This window comes from Phaethon aethereus (genome assembly GCF_964289735.1).
Source record: "Phaethon aethereus genome assembly, chromosome: 1".
In the NCBI taxonomy this organism is placed as follows: Eukaryota; Metazoa; Chordata; class Aves; order Phaethontiformes; family Phaethontidae; genus Phaethon; species Phaethon aethereus.
This window is the reverse complement of record NC_138575.1, coordinates 33233173-33253254: the sequence shown is the minus strand read 5'-3', so window position 1 is coordinate 33253254 and position 20082 is coordinate 33233173. Positions and strand designations below refer to the sequence as shown.

Here is a 20082-nt window from a genome sequence, read left to right as displayed (position 1 = left end):
CGACAAGCGAGAACAATGAACGAGAATGTAAATTACTTCACCGAGATCATATTACATTTCAGGCAGAAGTAATATAATTTAAAAATTAAATTAAATTTAAATCCCAAATATTATTGTTCTTGGCTGCAATGTTGTGGACTTAACTACTTCTATGGTGTGTAAGCTGTGTGTCACACACTCAGAATGTTCTTCTTTACATCTTCATTTAATATACAGTCATATTTGGATCATTGTAACTACTTTCGGAAAAGTAAAAAATTGAAATAAGATGAATCCCTTGAGAGCTACGAGAAAGTACTGTCGTCTTAACGCTATTCCTACATTTCTCTTCTCACTTATTATTTAAATAATTTAAAAGTCTCTTGAAATAACTTGGAAATTTCTTTCACTCTCTTGCCCTTGTGGAAGTGATATCTAGAATTAAAAGCCCCATTGCTTCAAGAAGTCATATTTCCCCACTTTGCTCAGTAGCACCTCTCTCTTTTTCTTAGAGCTTGGATAAGAATCTCAGACAGTCTGCTTTTTCCTGGTGCTGTGCATTTACCTTGTTTTCACTTCAGTAAACTTTAAATTCAGTGACGATCTGCATTTACCTTACCCCAGGGGACACAAGAGGGTATTTCACCCCAGCTCTAGAGTTTGTTGCAGGAGATAAACCAACAGTGACCTGTGGGAAGGAATGCCTTAGCCATCATGAATTAGTGCAGCCTTCCGTGCTGAAATCAGGGAAAAACACTCTCTTTCATGGTCCTTTCCTCTATTCAAATTTTAATATACTGAAATACATCGGAAGTTGTTTCTCTAAGTGCCATGAAACAACAGCTCTCACATTCATGAAAGTTTTACATAGGAGAGACATAAAAGAGATACTTTATTCACATTAAGAAAGAATGCTAATAGCATATTTCAGTAAACAAGGGACAATGGAGGTGAGTAGTGATAAATTTGTTTAGTAAAATAAACATATATCTATCGCATAGAAGCAGCAGGAAATATGGATGGTGTCTTTGGTATTGCATACACTGAAGAGCTGTGGCTGTGGCAGGCTATTGTAAGAACTCATAAATCTTAAAATCTCTATATGGATGGAGATAGTTTTCATACTTTATCTCTTCTTTAAGTGAGAGCTGAGCATAACTCCTCTGTAATGGCAAAACGTGTCAGCTCACACTCATCACCATGAGGGCAGTCATCTTGACAGTATGCATTAGTGTTAAGAAAATATGACTCATCCTGGTGTGAAAAGTGTTGTGTCACAAGTGAAATACCTGCAGGTGCTTTGCTCAGGGTACTCCCACCTCTTAAACCCTAGCATTTAGAAGGTCAATTATACAATTTTCAGGTAATAATAAAGACCAAAATGAAACTGAGAAGGTGCTCTGGTGAATGAGGGATTTTGCTAACCTGTGTTAGAGCTGAGTGGTAATTGAAAAATAAATACTGGAGTATTTCTTGATGCCAATAGACACAGAGCCTTCCAGACATATTCACTGGAATTTTATAATGTAGTTTGAGTGCTCCCTTCCCCACAACTTGTATTGTAACTTCACAAAAGCTATCTGTGGCCTTGACCTTCCAGAAGAGCCCTCTCTATTTTTGCCCTGTCCTATGGCTCCTTCAGGACCAATGGGAGATCTAACCTTCAGGAGTGCAAGACTTTCTTTTTGCCCTCAGCGTAGAAGCATAAGCTTGCCCTTTGCTGCTTTCCCCTGTACTAGAGTGAGGTTGGTGACTGCTCTACAGAAAAAGATCTCAGAATGAACACCTTACTGAGCTCCGCAGGCCAGTAATTCATGTCTATTCGTCTGTTTATTCTGTAGCCAGATGGGAACTTTTTCCCATAGTCCTGATAACTAGAAGGTTACTTTAGAAAAAGAGAAAAAAAGAGAAGAAATTCATATTCTAATGCCACTGCCCACCCGTACATATTCAAGCCACCCAGTTCACATGGGATTTGCGGAAGTGTAGTACTTCTCTAGGAATGAGTGGATGAAGTTACACTCCAGCCATCAACATAAGGCCACACCCCACATATCTATATTCTGTGTAACAGAGCTCTCCACCCATTCCCAGGGTATCCCACTTTTCTTCAAAACAGCAGTTATCCTCTTTTCAGCCCAAAGATCCTTCACGCTTCTTTCCAACTTTTTTCCTTTTTTCTATTGACTGTCCTGTGCATCCTGTTCTTTCCTGCTGAATCCTCCCCCTTCCCTTCTCCCCCTGATGTCCCCTGACACCAACTCAGATGGCTTTATGCAAAATAAAGTAAAATTCAAAAAACGGCCACAACTGGGTTGCCTATGGGCATGTTCTCCCGCCATGTTCTTTCCCTTTAGTAAATCAGGAGCTGCCATTGATGTCAGCGTCTTAATTTCAAACCCCGGTGTCCTCTGCTTGTAATTTTAAAACTTAACGTGTGCTGTGTGTAGAATCAAGCGTTATACGGGACACTACGCTAGGTCCTATTGAGATCTTCGCTCTGATCTTGTTACGGTGTCCCAAAAGTATTACATAAATCTCAGAAACAGAGATCAGGAAATATAGAAACAAGTACTACTAATTCAAAGAACATTTATTCATACATTTCAGCTATAAAAATACATTCTGCGAGGTTACTCCACATTTGTATTTGCTCATTTTGGAACACAAAGGCTACCATCAAGCAGCCGACAACTTAAATCACAAAGCAAGTCACTTACTTACAAACTAAGGCCAAAACCCCTATTTTGGAGTGCAGCCAAAGTAAGCCGGCTGTACACTGCAGAGTTCATTAGCACCCACTGTGCATGGATGACGTTAAGACTTCCCTGCTGGAGCACTACGTGGCCATTTCTGGTTGCACCCACCCTGTGGCTCTTGTCATCTTTGCACAAGGACAAGATCAATTTTTACTGGCAGTAGCACGTAGTCTTGGGCCATGACATACCTTGAATCTCTTTTTTACGTGGAGAATAGAAGCTACGAACAAAACTTTGCTATCTTGCACAATAGCAGTGTCTCTCTTCCAATGGATTATGGGCATTTGTCACACAGTCCCACTTACTATAGGATTTGTGGGTGAATTATATTAGTAACTGCTGAGAACTTAGATGTGCCACGGGTTAGTTACAGTTTCATGTCCATGTTGACAACTACACCCAAACCTGAATCTCAGTATGTTTTGAGAAGGTAGAAATAGGCATTCAATTACGTGACATAAAGAGACAAGATCCTTTTATGAAATAATGATGCCTTTCTTCAGCTGAATAGTGACCACATAGACTTGTTAATATGTTTTAATAGTGAAGTACATAGCACAAAAAATAATCTGTTTCTCAAAATGTGAAATCTGCACAGCAAATGGCAACTAAAGAGAAGTGACCCTTAAGAGACAGAATGCTAGAGTAGGAATTATCCTTACATTTAACTACTTAAATTAAATGAACAAGAAGATATATAGTGTCGCCTTTACACTCACCTGATATCCTTCCACAGATTTATCAGAAACATGGTGCCAAGAAACAGACATTTCAGAAGATGATAAAACTTTTACACTCACATCTGTAGGTATTTCAGTTGGAGCTGGAAGATGAAACACATGTTAAATATCTAATCTCATTCAGTGATATAGTTATACTTGCTTGTACTTTGTATTATTTTCTTGGTATCGTGGGGCCAAGTGTCTTCGTGTTTAATCTGGTTTTACTTGAATAAGCTTTAAATTCAGTGATGATCTGTATGGGAAATGACTCTATAAAAACAAAGCAATGATTCTATTACTTGGCTCAGACTATGTATTTTTATGCTTCAACAGATTCCATGCTGAAATTTGTGTAAATTAAAAACAGGCATTGATAAATAGAACAAAGCACCCAGTGATCTTTTACTAAATTGGACAGCAGATTTTTTAAGCTAGCTACACACAAATATTCATGTGGATGTCACTTAGCCATGATGAGACAAAGTTTTTATCAGACCAGATATTAGACATGGAGCTGGCCAGTGGCACATATACACTTGAATATAGGTATGAAATAATCCAAGAGCACCCTTCTATTAGGCATACAATACAAAGTTGATTTTGTTTGTGTTCTTAATTCTGGACACCAGCCAATGCAGAATACAGATCATTATAATGTGATATGTTTTTATTCAGGGCTTAGAATATTAAGTTCTAGTTTAATTATAAGAAGTTATTAATTTCACTGTTGCTTGCATTTTAAGTGAGGTAAGGAATTAAAAAAAGCACGAACTTAGCAATGCCTATAAAAGATAAAGTTTTCCAAGCTAAGAACAGTTCTCTGTCGCGAGTCTTTTGAAACAAGTTGCAACAGACAGGCATGGCAGCCTGGGCTGAGGAAAGCTTTCATATACTTAATCTTCCAACTGGGCATCCAGTCAACTATGCATCAAAACAGCCACTGTTAAGAAAAAAATCAGTTACATCTCTCATGAAAAGTATCCTAGGTAACAAAATAATCTTATATGCAAAGTTACCTTTTGTAATTGTCTTTCAATGACTGTTAATAATGCAAATGTATAATTAAGAAATGATACATTATTGCAAAATTGTTTTCACAATGACAGGAATTTAGATAAGCAAGAGACCTATGCACTCATTACTAGCAATCATTACTCACTACTAGCAATGGCAGGTATGACTAGATATGGAACTTGGCTTAAAACACATGGGAACACAGAAATTCCCCAGTCACTAAAGTGAATAAAGATGCCCACAGTTATAACTAGGCACACAACATACACAACTTAGTGGAAATACTGTCATTATATTTATGTATGTATATATATTTATACATATCTGTATAGAATATTGTACAACCACATCGCGTTAAAATCTCACTAATAACTTTGAGAAGTTGTGTTGCCTGACGGTAGCAATATCACTTGCTGATTCAGAGGTACAGAAGTACAGGTGGAATAGATGTGATGATCTAATCTATTCCCAAATCACTGTCAGACTCTTCTCCATTGTATCAACTACAGAATTGGCCAAAATGTTTCCGACTGAAAAGTTCCAACTGCCAGGGATTTTGCTGATACAATACTCTAAACAATATTTCATCTGCTTATGCTTGTTTATGAGCTCCAAATAATTTATATCCATATTTGGCACTTATGTTCTGTAAATATTTTGAAGTCCCTCTTGAGCCAGAAAGATGACATCAGCTGCCTTTCTCCAGACTTCTAATTCAGTAATTCTACCAATAAAAGAAGCAATCAAGTGGGCCTCACAATACGTTCTCTTCGTTGAAAACATAGTGGTCATCACACAATTATCTTCTAAGCGTAACTATACGAAGTTAAGGCTGTGAGCCAGCAAGCACGCAACAAGGTACTGAGGTGACTTTGTACAAGTCCTGATGCCAGCAGAACATTCTGCAGAATGTTCTTTGGAATAACTTCCATGACACCCATTGGAAAAATTCCTTCTAACCCACCCTGAAGTTCCTGGATTTGATATGGTCAGTAGTCAGTCATAGCTCTGCAGAGGAGCTGCGAGCACTACTGGTAAGGTTTGGAGCACCGTGAATCCGACTGTTTTGGTGACTCTTGTGCTTGCAATCAAAGCAAAGAAGTAGGTTCACTGAGCTTCTATTCCTTTTGCTGCCTGTACCTGGCATCACTTAACCACAAGTGCTTCTGTCAAGTGTCTGGACTTTGCTAAGGTCTGTGTTAGAACATCAGCGGCCACTGAAGCAACTTCTTTATCTGGAAGCTGGCACTACTGCACATTTGCTTTTCTTCTGTCTTTTGGAGCTACTAGGCTCTGCCATGGCTCTGACCTCAGAGAGCTATACAAACACACTCCCATCCCTGACATGGCTCGTATAATCCTAACATAAACACATGGAAGCTGACCTGTCAGCTGTCAATGACAATGATGCCTCTGAGAAAGCATGGATGCCGAATTGTTATTTGGCAGATATGGCTTTTATTACACCATAGCTATTTTCTAACTCATTTATAGAATTGCAAAAACAACGGTTCTGTTGCTGTAGCAGCTGTTGAGGATGATATCCTAAGGTACGCTTTTCTGAGAAAAAGGATTAGTATTAACCTTTTCAGATAGCTAAGTGTTGCTAGCTTCAAGCCTGAATTATCGCAAGAAACAAAAGGACTATTTTATCTTTTCTCTGTGTGTGGGCCATTTGTGTGCAAAGTTCCCATTAGTGCTAATGGGAATCATGAACATAAATCTCCCATGAACTACACAGAGTAAAGAAGAGAGTTGGAAGTGTGAGAATGTGGCCTTATCATATCCCTCCTCTTGGCTCTTTGGTCTGGATCTGTTAACTTTGTGAAGGAGATTCTGCTCCATGGAAAGAAAAATAGGAGCAATTTTTCTCTGGGTTTCTGTCAGAAATTAATAAACCGCATTTTTTAAAACAGGCTTGAGTGATTATGTTGCAATCAGGATGTTGTATATATTTCTTCTGATTTAAGGTAAACCTTCTTCTAGTACTTTCTCCTGCTAAATTTGGAAATGTCACTTAAACTTCAATCCTAAAGATGACAGCATATGAAGTAATTCCAGTAAGGATTAAGAAAAAGATTTTAGTGAAATGTCAGAGGTTTTCATTAAATTATTCACTTGATAGCTCTAATCTCCAAACCAGAACAAAGAATGTGGCAGCGATAATTTATCTTAGACTCTAAACACTCTGGAAATATAAATTTATCTTAGACTCTAAACATGCTGGAAATATAACTAGACTTGGACTAAATTCTGATACTGATCTACTCGAATAACAGGCTTTAGTGTGGTCCGTTAAGAAGAAAAAAAAATACGCATATGTCAAATACATGTATTAAGATCACAGAGACAATAATGTGAATGTTTTAAGTGACCAATATGAAGATCAGAATTTATTTTTTAAAATTCCGAAGTCTTTTAACAAGCTGTTTGAAGAATCTTGAACGCTTCTGTGTATTGCTCATTGACAGCAAGTACAACCAAGTGCTCTGCATAGAAAGCAGAGTCTGAAGTTGTTTATTCAGAACAACTGCAAGTGTTTTGTGTGAGCAATACACACTCTCCCTGCTGAAGGCACGTGTTGCTATATTAATCAGTGTCAAGGACCAGGTTGTCTCTACTGATGTTGGTGGTGCTGATCTGAGCCCTCAGTGTAAAACTTATCTGGAACCTTTACTCACCATCTTGTGCTGAATAAATGACAGCAGTGAGACTGAATGGTCCATCCCCTTTGTTGTTAAAAGCCTTCACTTTTACTTGGTACTGGGTTGAAGGTGGCATTGATTCATCCTTGTGGACATACCGACCAATTTCGGGATTAGTAACTGTAACTCTTCTCCATTCTTTCTCACCAAATGGCTTGAAAGCCACTATATAACCAAAGTTATTGCCATAGTGGTATTCTCTTGACAAAGGCTAAAGAGGCAAAAGATAAACCATTACTTTTTGTAGCCAACTAAACAAATGGATCCCTAATGAAATATATATATAATACAGAAAGCATTAATATGCACATTGTAAAAACACTGAAGTTCCATTTTCTTCTGGTTTGTTTCTACGGTTTTCTCCCATCCCCTTTAAAAATACACCATCTTCCTTTAAAAATGCAGAATCATCATTACGCAGATCTGCAGTAGTAGCATATCTGCTGCCAGAACATTTGAAGATCTTGTTCCTCATCCAAATTCCGTGCAAGACACCTCGTGTTAGCTCCTACAGAAAGAAACTAAGAATGATTGTGTACTAAAACTGTTGACAGCTGTAGCTAGCAAAAAGGGCTTTCTTAAGTAGTAAATGATAGTGGATACGGAACACAGACACACTATGCAAGTATGTGGGTCCATGTGCATGTGTGGAGAGAGATATTCTTGCAAAACAAAGAGAGAGAAGAGGCAGTTTATGTGGCTGGCCTAAGTTATAAGAATTTACCTAGTTTGTCACCTAGGCAACTTGCACAGCTGATGAAGAGAGATGCACTCAATCAAAGAATGATTCATCCTACCACTTTTCACTGACAAGGGAGAGGGTCCAAGTTGCTGGTTTAGACTATCCACCCAGCTTCTAACTGGTAAAAGTTTAAGTGAAATGGCTCCCAATTTCAGTATGAGCATTAAAAGTACCTATCAAAAATATTTCTTAAAACTATAGCCGATTTCCTATACCTGGGAATACTGGAAAATATAAAATTATGGAAGACCATCTGCTATAATGAATTCTGCTTCATTTACCAAAGCTCTGCATTCAGTGATCCCTCCTCAGTCCATGGAGCCTTTACCACAACTATTAGACAGTGCACCCAATGGGCCAAGATCATGTAATTCATCAGTGCTAGACTTCCTGCATCAGCTTTTCCCATACTGTAAACCTTACAGAAATGCAATAGCTTATCTTGAGGCAAAGGTCCTGGAGCAGTACAACAGGGAGTAATTATTCCCCTTAGGTGTTTGCCCACTACTGCAGCACTTCAGCCAACATGTGTGGAGATATTCTGAGCAAGGATTTATAAAACGTAGATGTTAATAGCGGAACAAGACAAAAAAACCCCCTAGCTTACAAATTTTGATGTTTGTGTTTGCTTGAAGCGGAACGAAACTCCAAAGATTCTCTGAGAAAGAAAATTCTGGTGAAAACTCGCCAAATTTTGGAACACGAGAAACATTTAAGTTTTGACTTGAGAAACATAACACATAGATTAGAAAACTAGTATACATAATACAACAAGAAAAAAATTAAGGCAAACACAGATGTCGGAACTCAAAATTTGAAAAATGTCTGATAAGGACATATGAACAATGATGGAACTTCTTTTCTTCATGACAAAGCTTCCAAGAGAAATGCACAGAATCAGTCCAAAGGCTGAGAATTAGGACTTTACTCAGCTTGAGGTTAACTGAGCCCTGCCCTGGGTGTGCTACCTATCAGATCCCATTGCATCCTGTTGTCTCTGTTGCTGCTGTGAAGTTTCACCACTCTGCAACTTCAGTGCTGAAGTCACAAGAATAACAATACAGTAATATTAAAAGCAGCCAGCCTTCAGCTGGTTGAGGACAGAAAGCTGTTTCTAGATGAAGCTCCGTAGACACCAGTGATTCAGCATAGGATCATCACTGCATAAAAGCAAAAACTAGCCGTGGGAGTAAGGCCCAGAATCCAATGATCTGCGGAGTTCAGTAACCAGTAGATTTCCTCTTGCTTGCTGTTCTTTTTTGCCTATACTTAACTTCAACTCTAGCAGAAGAGTTGGCTCAGTTCAATCAAAAACTGGAAAATGGCCTCAGCACACCATGACTAGGGTTAGAGAACCCTTCTAGAACATGGGATATGTATTGATGATCTTCCAGACTGAGCGCTTCTTGCTTCCTGGGTGGGTACTCAACCATGACTCCATGTTGCAGAAGATAACTGACTGATGCAGCCAACTGCAGGTCTCTACGTACATAACTGCTTCGTTTTTTCTTGGCAACACAAGTGAAATGATTGCATATGTAAAATCTGAATTATAATCATAGAATCATTAAAGTTGGAAAAGACTTTCAAGATCATCAAGCCCAACTGTCAACCCAACACCATCACACCCACTAAACCATGTCGTGAAGTGCCATGTCTACATGTTTTTTGAACACTTCCAGAGATGGTGACTCCACCACCTCCCTGGGCAGTCTGTTCCAATGCTTGACCACTCTTTCAGTAAAGAAATTTTTCCTAATATCCAATCTAAACCTCCTCTGGTGCAAATTGAGGTCATTTCCTCTCGTCCTGTTGCTAGTTACTTGGGAGAAGAGACCAACAACCACCTCACCACAACCTCCTTTCAGGTAATTGTAGAGAGCAATAAGGTCTCCCCTCAGCCTCCCCTTCTCCAGACTAAACAACCCCAGTTCCCTCAGCCGCTCCTCATAAGACTTGTGCTCCAGACACCTCACCAGGTTCATTGCCCTTCTCTAGACACGCTCCAGCACCTCAGCATCCTTCTTGTAGTGAAGGGCCCAAAACTGAACACAGGATTCAAGGTGCAGCCTCACTTGATTGTGCCGAGTACAGGGGCACGATCACTTCCCTACTCCTGCTGGCCACACTATTTCTGATACAGGCCAGGACACTGTTGGCCACCGTGGCCACCTGGGCACACTGCTGGCTCACATTCAGCCACTGTCAACCAGCACCCCCAGGTCCTTTTCTGCCAGGCAGCTCTCCAGCCACTCCTCCCCAAGACTGTAGCATTGCATGGGGTTGTTGTGACTGAAGTGCAGGACCCGGCACTTGGCCTTATTAAAACTCATACAGTTGATCTCGGCCCATCGATCCAGCCTGTCCAGATCCCTCTGCAGAGCCTTCCTGCTCTCCAACAGATCAACACTCCCACCCAACTTGGTGTCATCTGCAAACCTACTGAGGGAACACTCTATCAATCATCTGGATGAGGGGATTAAGATATTAAACAAGACCAGCCCCAAAACTGAGCCCTGGGGAACACCACTTGTGACTGGCCACGAACTGGATTTAAAGCCATTCACCACAACGCTCTGAGCTCGGCCATCCAGCCAGTTTTTTACCCAGCGAAGAGTAAACCTGTCTAAGCCACAAGCTGCCAGTTTCTCCAGGAGAATGCTGTGGGAGATGCTGTCAAAGGCTTTACTAAAGTCCAGGTAGACAACATCCACAGCCTTTCCCTCATCCCCTAGGCGGGTCATCTGGTCATAGAAGGAGATCAGGTTGGTCAAGCAGGACCTGCCTTTCATGAACCCATGCTGGCTGGGCCTGATCCCTTGGTTGTCCTGCACATGCCCTGGGAGCACTCTCAGGATGAACCGCTCCATCATCTTCCCCGGTAGAGAGGTCAGGCTGACAGGCCTGTAGTTCCCAGGATCCTCCTTCTGGCCTTTCTTGTAGATGGGTGTCACATTGGCAAGCCTCCAGTCTTCTGGGACCTCCCCTGTTAACCAGGACTGCTGATAAATGTTGGAGAGTGGCTTGGCAAGCTCCTCCGCCAGCTCTCTCAGTACTCTCGGGTGGATCCCATCAGGCCCCACAGACTTGTGGGTGTCCTGGTGGCTTAACAGATAACTGCTTCCTGCTGGATTATGGGCGGGTTATTGTTCTCTCCATCCCCGTCTTCCAGTTCAGGGGGCTGAATACCCTGTGGATACCTGGACTGGCTATTAAAGACTGAGGCAAAGAAGGCATTAAGTACCTAGGCCTTTTCCTCACCCTTGGTGACAATGTTCCCCCTCACATCCAATAAGGGATGGAGATTCTCCTTGGCTCTCTTTTTGTTGTTAATATATTTGAAAAACATTTTTTGTTATCCCTTACGACTGTGGCCAGAGTGAGTTCTAGCTGGGCTTTTGCCTGTCTAATTTTCTCTCTGCATGACCTAACGAGATCCTTGTACTCTTCTTGAGTTACTTGCCCCCTTCTTCCAAAGGTGATAAACTCTCCTTTTTTTCCCCGAGTCCCAGTGAAACCTCCCTGTTCAGCCAGGCCCAATGGAGCTTTAGACTGTGGAAAGATACCCATTTACCTACAACAGGACTTCTGAGAACACGTGAATGACTTAAGTATAATTGGTAATTAAGATGACTGCCAAGAGATACAATTCAAGAAAGCCCTCATGCAAAAAAGGAGATGGATATTTGGTCTCTAGTTGTGATGGTAACCACAAGGCACCCAGTGAAGACTTCAACTACAAATCAGCTATGAAAAAAACCCAAAACCTAGATAATCTATTTTATGTGCTTCATTTTTTGTGTGTCAGGCGTATTCCGAGTGTACCTATTGGATGAGGTATAGCTCATGTCTTAGCTTGTTTTCTACCGCAGGTATGATTGGAGATCAGGTGAAAATTGGATACGTCGTTTCCCAGAACAGCTAATGTACCTTCATGTACAAGTTTAGAGTCATAGACAGCCTTTAAATTCATAAAATAAAAGAATTCACAGACTGGGTCACCTTCGATAGCTTGTCTTCTGAATCCATCATTGCATGTAGCTGATTAAAATAAACCAGAATCCCCTCTCATATGCCAAAGTAAGCAGCCTCGATGTGGCCCTAGTCTCAGAACGATTTTCAGCCAAAGAAAACTTCAGAAAGCCATGATTGGCACTTAAAAATTATATTCTGGAAGGTCTTAAATAAAATGTTGAAAGCAGCTTGCCCTCCAACGGCTGCACACAATAAGTAGGTACAAGTAGCAGAACAGTTTGTAGTATCCACTAAAAACTTTGAAAAACAGAATGGAAGAGGGAAAGACAAATGGGGAAAAATGAGGAAGAATGGGCATGTCACTCCTAGCTCTCTTTCTCAGTTCTTTCAAAACAAGACTTAAAGGAGCTTTGATTGCATCTCTGGCTGTCTCATTCAACCTGGGCTTATGAATCATAGCAAAAACTGAAAGGGGGTTGGCAGCAACATGTGAACCTGCCATACATTTTTTTCTTCTCTTTTTAATTAAGGACTATTTTGAGTAGCGTATACAAATGTCAGCACATTTGGGGGCATCAATATACACCTTTAACTTAGCCTTACAGATAGATATATTGTTGTCTGTCAGACAGGCTCCGTAAATCTAATGCCTCTTTCAAAAACAGTGCTAGACATAGTACGGAAGGTTCTTGGGAAGTAAATATTTGAAGCCATGCTTAATTTGTCTGACTAAACAAGCTACTCATTACAGAACAGATGTAAAAAGCATGACATTAGGTAAGTGAAATAATTGGAATATAAATCTACTTGGGTGTATAGGAAAGACTGAAATGATATTGTACTTCAGAGCTTGCATTAGTCACTATTGTTATAATTTTCTTTTTTAGTTTAGTCACAGCCAAGTTTTCACTGTACTCAAAATGCCACGAGTATGGGTCTTTACATGCAATGGAAGAAGTAACTCTGTAGTTTGTTGAAGTTTTTATAAGACAGCACTTGTGAAGAAATAAAAAAAACCCTAGGTCTTCTGCAACTGTCCAATGCATGTGTTCTTATTTGACTTTTGTTTTTCAAAAATAAGTAAAGATCAGAATCAAACCAATTTGGACACATCTACTTCCTAACTAAGAAATAACCTTTCCAATATATTTTAACAGAAGTGTGCGTCTCCCTTTTTCAGAAACTTAGAAAATTTTTTTAAGGTAAATTCATTGCTAAAATATTTAGGAAGTGTGAATAAATATATTGAACGGAATTAAAAAAACAGAACAAAACAAAAGAGGAAAGCCCAAATCTGTTAGCCCAAACGTATGGCTGACTATTTCTGTGTCATACTTGAGGACTTCTCCAAAGAGGTATGATCAACCTTAAGTACAAAAAGAATGAAATATGCACATGGATTAAAATTTGTACATGAGTAAGAAGGATCCCTATACAATAATGACAAAGTTGCTGTTGGAATGATGACATCTTTGTATTACTTCCTAGAAGAAAAAGCACTCTTCATTGGGGTAAATAAGCTGCTACATCTGAAACAAACTATTCCCCAAAAGACACAAATGGCATAATGTGCTTTATGTGCCTCACAGCTTTATGAAGGTGAAGAGAGGTCAACAGCAAGAAAAACTTGGTAATTTTTTCAAGCATAACATTTAATCATCTTTCTTTGCCAGAGGTAATGCGTCTGTAACTCTGTTTTTGCTGTACTGAGAGGCTCTGACATGAATCAGATAGATAGGCTTTTTTTTGCTTTATTTCTCCTCCCTAGCTTTCCCAAATACCCTTCAGAAGACTTCAACTCTCTCTCCTATGCAAATTTTGCCTACACAACAACTCTGCTTATAAATCCTTATTCTATCTTATTCTGGGTTTTGTTTTCTTCCTATCTTCTTGTCTCTTTTCCCTTCTTCCCTGTTTTCTTTTTTTTCATGACAGTATAGGTAAATTCTAAAAAACATTGCTTCAATACCAGAATGAAGACAGCACTTATGTATATAGCTATATACACAAGGCTTTGAAAAGACAAAATGTCATGGACTGAATACCTATGGTACATGACAAATAACGTTTTCAAAAGACTTTGCTTACTGAAAAGCTTTTTTCATAACACTGCATTTTTTTGAACTTTTCATTCCATTGTTTTTGTGATTAACATTTTATCTCTGTCCCTTTTCCCTTTCGTTATTTTACTTAAGGCATAATTGTTAAAGAAAAAATAATGGCTTGGAAGAAAGGAACAACATCATCAGTACATGGATATCAATGAATGGCTAAATTGTGGTACAAGGCAACATTGTTTTGTGTTCCCAGTCACATTAGCATAAAATAAGATTTATGAAATGTCAATACACAAGAATTTCCTTAGAACTCCAGTTAATAATTATGACAGGCTGGTTTACAGAATGGCAATGTATTTTCTGGTTTTTTTTAATAAAGCCTGTCAATCTGTGCACAGCACATTAAAGTTGTAATTAAGACGTTTTACTTTTAGTTGTAGTAAGCAAATCTGCATGCTATTCAGATTGTAACTTAAAAAAAGCCTCGAAGAAAGATACAATATGCAGAATTTTTAAATGCATTATCATAGTCAGTATATGTTTCAATCTCTTTGAAACATACTCCCAGAGAATGTTTTAGATCACATTTTAGAAATGTCCAATAATACATAAACATCTAAAACATTGTCTTCCTCATTCCTGTCTGAAAACCTATACACTGTGTACAAATCCTGCTTTCACAGGAGCCAGCGACAAACCATTCATGGGTTTCAGGAGGAGCAAGATCAGATGCAAGGAAGTGTAGGTTTTGTGCGATCTCAGTGCAATACCTACCATCCATGTTATTGTCAGCTCTCGATTGCTCCCACCCCCTCCTCCGACATCAGAGGGAGCCACATTAGGAGCTAGAAAAATAGAAGAGACAGGAAAAATGACTACAAAGTATGCAGTCAGTAAAAATATCACTATTTACTTTTCTTTTTACCAGCGGGCCAATGAGCACACGTGGCACACACAATTAAAATAATGGTAGTGTGTAATAGCTGTGAGAGTCTGCGGTCTTGCCAAGACTGATGCATAGCTACTGCTGCAGGAAACATGCCAGTTCTAACCATAGCTAGCAATCATTCTTCTTTTTAACAATATCCTCTACAAATACTTAACAGGCTATTCAGAAATGGAACACTCCTCACAGGTCTTCAGAGAAGGACTGTGTAGTGTTCTTGTGCTTCCTCAGACACTGGTATGCCAAGGGCTCCAGCACCCAGGACTTGCACATATATTTACCTTAACAGACTGTGATCGGTTCCATCTACTTCAATGGATTTACTCGCAATGTGTAGGGTTAAGCCCATGGATATATATATTTGAAGCACTGGCATCCTAATCCTATTCTAGATACCTTCTTGATCGGCATGTTCAGAATGGGTAGAGATGTTCAGGAAGCGAAACTGGCATCGCACGTAGGAACTTACTAATTGCATTTTACACTGATATTCTGCGTAATGAAATAAAATCTGTTGATCTATAATCAGTGCACAGCTGAGTGGTAAAGCGGGATAGTCTCAAGGACTCTATTACAAATCATTCCTGTAATCTCCTTTCTGTAAGACTCTTTGCACTAAGTGCACTGCAAAAGTGGTACAAAGTACCACTGAAAACTTGGGTGAAGCTGGCCTAACTATAGCACATTAAACATGCCCCAGGTGGTCATGCATTAGCTGCATGCCCTATCTGCATGAACATGTTCTTTGTGCAAAAATTCTTATATGATCAGGCATTTTCTCCACTAATCGGTCAATGTCACAAGACAGTAAGGGGACAGTTCCTAAGTGCTTTCGTGCTATTTAAGATGTTTGCTGAGGCCTTCTCTGAGGGTCAGCTGAGAAGAAACACAAAGCAGAGAGGAATTAATGTTTTCAGAAAGGATAAAAATATGTAGCAGAAATTTGAGATTGAAATCAGCATTGAGTGCATGGTTTGCCTTATTTATTTCTGGCCTTCTACAAAACAAATTAGTGGAGAAAGAGACCAAACATACATATCATGACAAATCAAGAGGAAGCTTGAACTTATTACTTGGCCTTGCTATTATTGAAATACACAGGAGTCACATTATCTATTATAAGCATATAACTTCAGTGTTAAGTTAGAAGCAGAGGTTTGCCAGAATGCTTAAGTAGTCAAAGAAGACACTCAGGCTGCCAGAGAAGAGAAAAAAGATTGTCTATTGTCTCACAAATCACCCTTATCAAGAGACTCTCCCTCATTCTCTCAACCGTTAAACCCAGGTTTCTCTCTCCATTAAGACCAGGTTACTAATTCAGACAGCTATACTTGGACAATTACTCTAATGTATCCAGAAGCTAAAATACATAAAAGCAGACTTTGAGCCACTGAATTTCAAGAAATCGCCGTGAAATGTGTTATTGATGAAGCAAGCAGATTTCATTAAAAAAAATCAGAGCGACATTCCTAGCATGCTAATAAAAGTTACTGAAATTACCGTTATCTACAAGAAGAGAGACTTCAAAACAGAACAAATGTTAAAAATAACTACGTGGGGGATATGGGTTGTTGTTTGTGCAAGAAAATATTTATCTTCTTCAGATTTACATGAAAATGCACATGCAGTACTGGTTCTGTAGTACCCTGGAAGTTGACAGTGCAACTCGTATCCTATTGTTGCTGCTCATAACAAATTGCAGCTTCTGGCAGAAAATGCACTTGGGAATAGAAGTTCATCTGCTAAGTGTTACTGATTTATACCGTATTTTGGCATGGCAAGAAGTGCTGACTGATGCCTAGCAAGACTACATTAAGATTTTGCTTTGTTTCACCAAAAATGTCTCACACTCTGCCAGGGATGACAAAGGTGCTGTGCATGGGGAATCAGACAACAGACTAAACAAGACTACCTCTTCAAAAGCATTGCATCCTGCTACAAAACTGGAGGATATGCCATTTTTTTGGGTGGCTACAACAAATATCGTGAACAAATACCACTGCAAACTGCAGGACACTACCACTATTCCACCTGTAAGCATTATTTCCCCTCCCTTTCTGTCTCTTTTCTGACATTTCAAAAATGTCTGTTGTGCATCAGGCACTCCAAGAAGCATGTGTAGTTTTCTTATTTAGATTCCTGGGTCTTCAAATACAGATGTTGAGTCATAAAAACTACGTTGCTAATAGCCAGTTTTATAAGCAGCAATTTCCTTTTACTTTAGTATTAAAGTTCTGCAGCTTTTCCTTCTCTGTCCAGATTAATTTAACCAATCTGTATTTCCTTTCTCCCTAAGCAACAACATTTTTCATGGTCCAAATGTGGATCTCTTTTAATAAATATTTTGAAATTTGCAATGCAAATACATTTTATTTTGAAAATGCTATCTAATCAAAGCAATGACCTAGCTGGTGTAATTGCAAAAATCAATTTTTACACTTTGGTTTTGCATTCTTAGTTTCAAATCTCAAGCTATGGGACAGCAACTGTAAATATATCTAGGCTGCACATGGGTGCTAATATGTATTAAGGAGGGTATACTGGTATACAGGCTTTGTTGGATACAGTCTTTTTGCAGTGATGCATTACCTCCTAAAGCACTGCTGTTATCTCCTTTGTACAGTCAAACCAGATTGTATTATCTTGAATAATAACATCTAATTCCTCATTTTGGAGAATTAATTTTGAAAAGGATGTGCCTGAGCCTAAAGGATATCCTTAAATATACTATGAGATTTTAACACTGAGCTATTAGACTGATAAGGGCGTATGTTGTGTTGGATAATGTCACATCCTTGACGTGGAATAAGAAGACAGAGGACTAAGCCTTCAATCACAGAAAAATGGTGTTATCCAGTATAGCACACATCCTGTCATGTATTCTTCAGTCAGAACACAAACCAAACAGCAAGTGGACATTTTCCTTTTTAAACACATGCATGTTTTTTCATAAAAGTCCTTTACCCTGGTCCCAAGCATGTTCATGCATTCATACACACGCAGCCTGACTGATAGATACAGTGGGGGATCTCTGAAAGGTACAGTATGATTCTGTTTCAGCAATGGAGGCAAATTTGCCACTTGTATCATGATGTTTCTTTCCTGTCTGCTTTGATGCTATCGCATTTACACAGTCGGGTATTTGCTTACTAAAATCTATAGTAGTGGGTGGCTGAAAATACATTCTCTAGACTTGCATCTTATAAAGTGCTTTTTAAAAATAAAAAACAAAATTACAAAATTGATTAATAAAAGTGTGAAAATTAAGAAGCACATAAAAAAGCTTGACATTTTCTGTTTACGTACGAGCGCCTTCAGTTCTAATTCTTTGTGATGGCATACTAGGTTCTCCTGTCCCCAGAGTGTTTGTTGCTATTATCCGGAACTCATATTCCATCCATGGAATTAAATCAATCACTGTAGCAGATTCCATATTTCCTTCAATATCTGATGGTTCTGAAAAAATACAAGAAATTGCTTTAGAAAACAGTATTTTTACAAGAAGGTCAGCCAACAATGTGGTTGATTTCGGCAAAACTACAACTATTCTGCAACCACACATAGCTAACTGAAGGAAACTTGATGTTGTACATTAGGAACACCACATTTTACAAGAAGCACTCACGGAAGTGGCTGGGAATTTGGAAACTATGACACTGTCTTGGATAAACCTTTATAGACTTGTAAGTTTTAACTGGGTGTGAGCTAGCAAAAGAAGTACATGTAGTTATGAGATCCTTACTAATTACATATTGTAGTTGTAGAATTTCATTTTACCTACAGACAAATGTAATGAGAAATCCGGAATGAAAAAACAGTAAAATAAAAATTAACGATATAGACAAGGGCTAGACATGTGCAAATGTATGGTTCGATCAATTGATAAAGAGTGGTTTGTAAAATGTGGTCGTATTTTGGTGCACCTTATTAGTGAGCGTGTTACAACTCGCTATCTAGTTCTGATCCAACAAGGGTAAGTGTTCTTGTAATTCCTGTGAAAAGACTTATTATCGTCGTAAGGATGAGCTGCTTTACCATAAATAAAATGCGTAACTCATGACTCTGTCTACAATTCACAGACAATAGGGGCTGTTTCTATAGCTGTCTGCAGTTATAGAAAGACAGAGGATTGTCTTTTATTGTGTAGGCCAAGAGTTGTTTGTCAAATTAGTCTTGGGTTCAGAGGCAGATGAGAAATGAGATATTCCGCACTGGAAAGGCAGCTGATTTGGAATTAAAATATGAATGCAAAGGCTGCAAAAAGCCCAAGCACAGACGTGTAAGCATCGGATGGTGACACAACTTTCTTCTACCTAACGATCACTAAATTTTTCATTCCAAAGTGAGGCCCTGAAGGAGAAAGAAAAACACTTTCCATTTTCTTTCCACCTGCCCACTACCCTCCCTCATGCTTACTCAAATTATTTTTTTGTCCAGTCAGTAGAGCCATTGCAAACCTCCTATGGCATGCAAGCCATGATATAAATTTGGCATTCCTTTTCCTGGGCTACTTTCAATCTCTTTATTTAATCTTACTGTGCCACAAATTCCCAGAATAGTTATGGGTACTCAACATGGTAAGAACCTGATCCCCTTAACTGGAAAGAGCAACATAAATGTAAACAACTTATTTCACAACCCATTCATATGTATTTCCATACTGTGAAATAGAATACATTTCTTTCTTTCATAAAACACACTTGATATTACGCAACCTGAGATGAATGATTTGGTTTGGGAATAATGGTAGTAACAATAATAACAACAGTTATTTCCAAAGTGCAATGTCAAAGTATATTTTTTTGTTCCCCACATTGAAAATTAGCAGCATTAAATGATAGCCTAAACATTAATGAGAGATCAGTTTGGACTGTTCATCATGCTTCTTTTATATGAAAGTGAACATCAAGACAAACTGGGAGGAGCCCAGAAATTAAATAAAAGCTTGCAGTGGTGCCAGCGATGGTTAGTATGGGGATTTTCCCTGTTTTTTGAGGGAATCATCTATTAATCAAAATTACTCAGTGTGGTTCAAATGAAAAAGCAATGAATTCGAAAACACCGGAATAGTTCATTTCAACTTTTCAGAAATGAATAATTTATATCTTTCCTGCTAGCTTCTTAAAAAAGGAATTCAACGATCTAGATTCCTCCTTGCCCCACTCAACATGCTGCAAGGATAA

General features: G+C 38.9%; 1 protein-coding gene across 1 annotated transcript in view; it reads right to left on the bottom strand.

Annotated features, from left to right (window-relative positions):
* Window positions 1-20082, bottom strand: part of CNTN1 (contactin 1) — a gene marked incomplete at its 3' end in the record, with an annotated part of 160085 nt that overhangs the window by 22928 nt on the left and 117075 nt on the right. Inside the window, exons 16-19 of the mRNA XM_082012534.1 lie at window positions 18206-18355; window positions 14728-14798; window positions 7156-7390; window positions 3458-3561 (exon numbers count right to left, since the gene is read on the bottom strand). Of these exons, the coding sequence (XP_081868660.1) occupies window positions 3458-3561; window positions 7156-7390; window positions 14728-14798; window positions 18206-18355 (560 nt within the window). The remainder of the gene's footprint in view (window positions 1-3457; window positions 3562-7155; window positions 7391-14727; window positions 14799-18205; window positions 18356-20082) is intronic.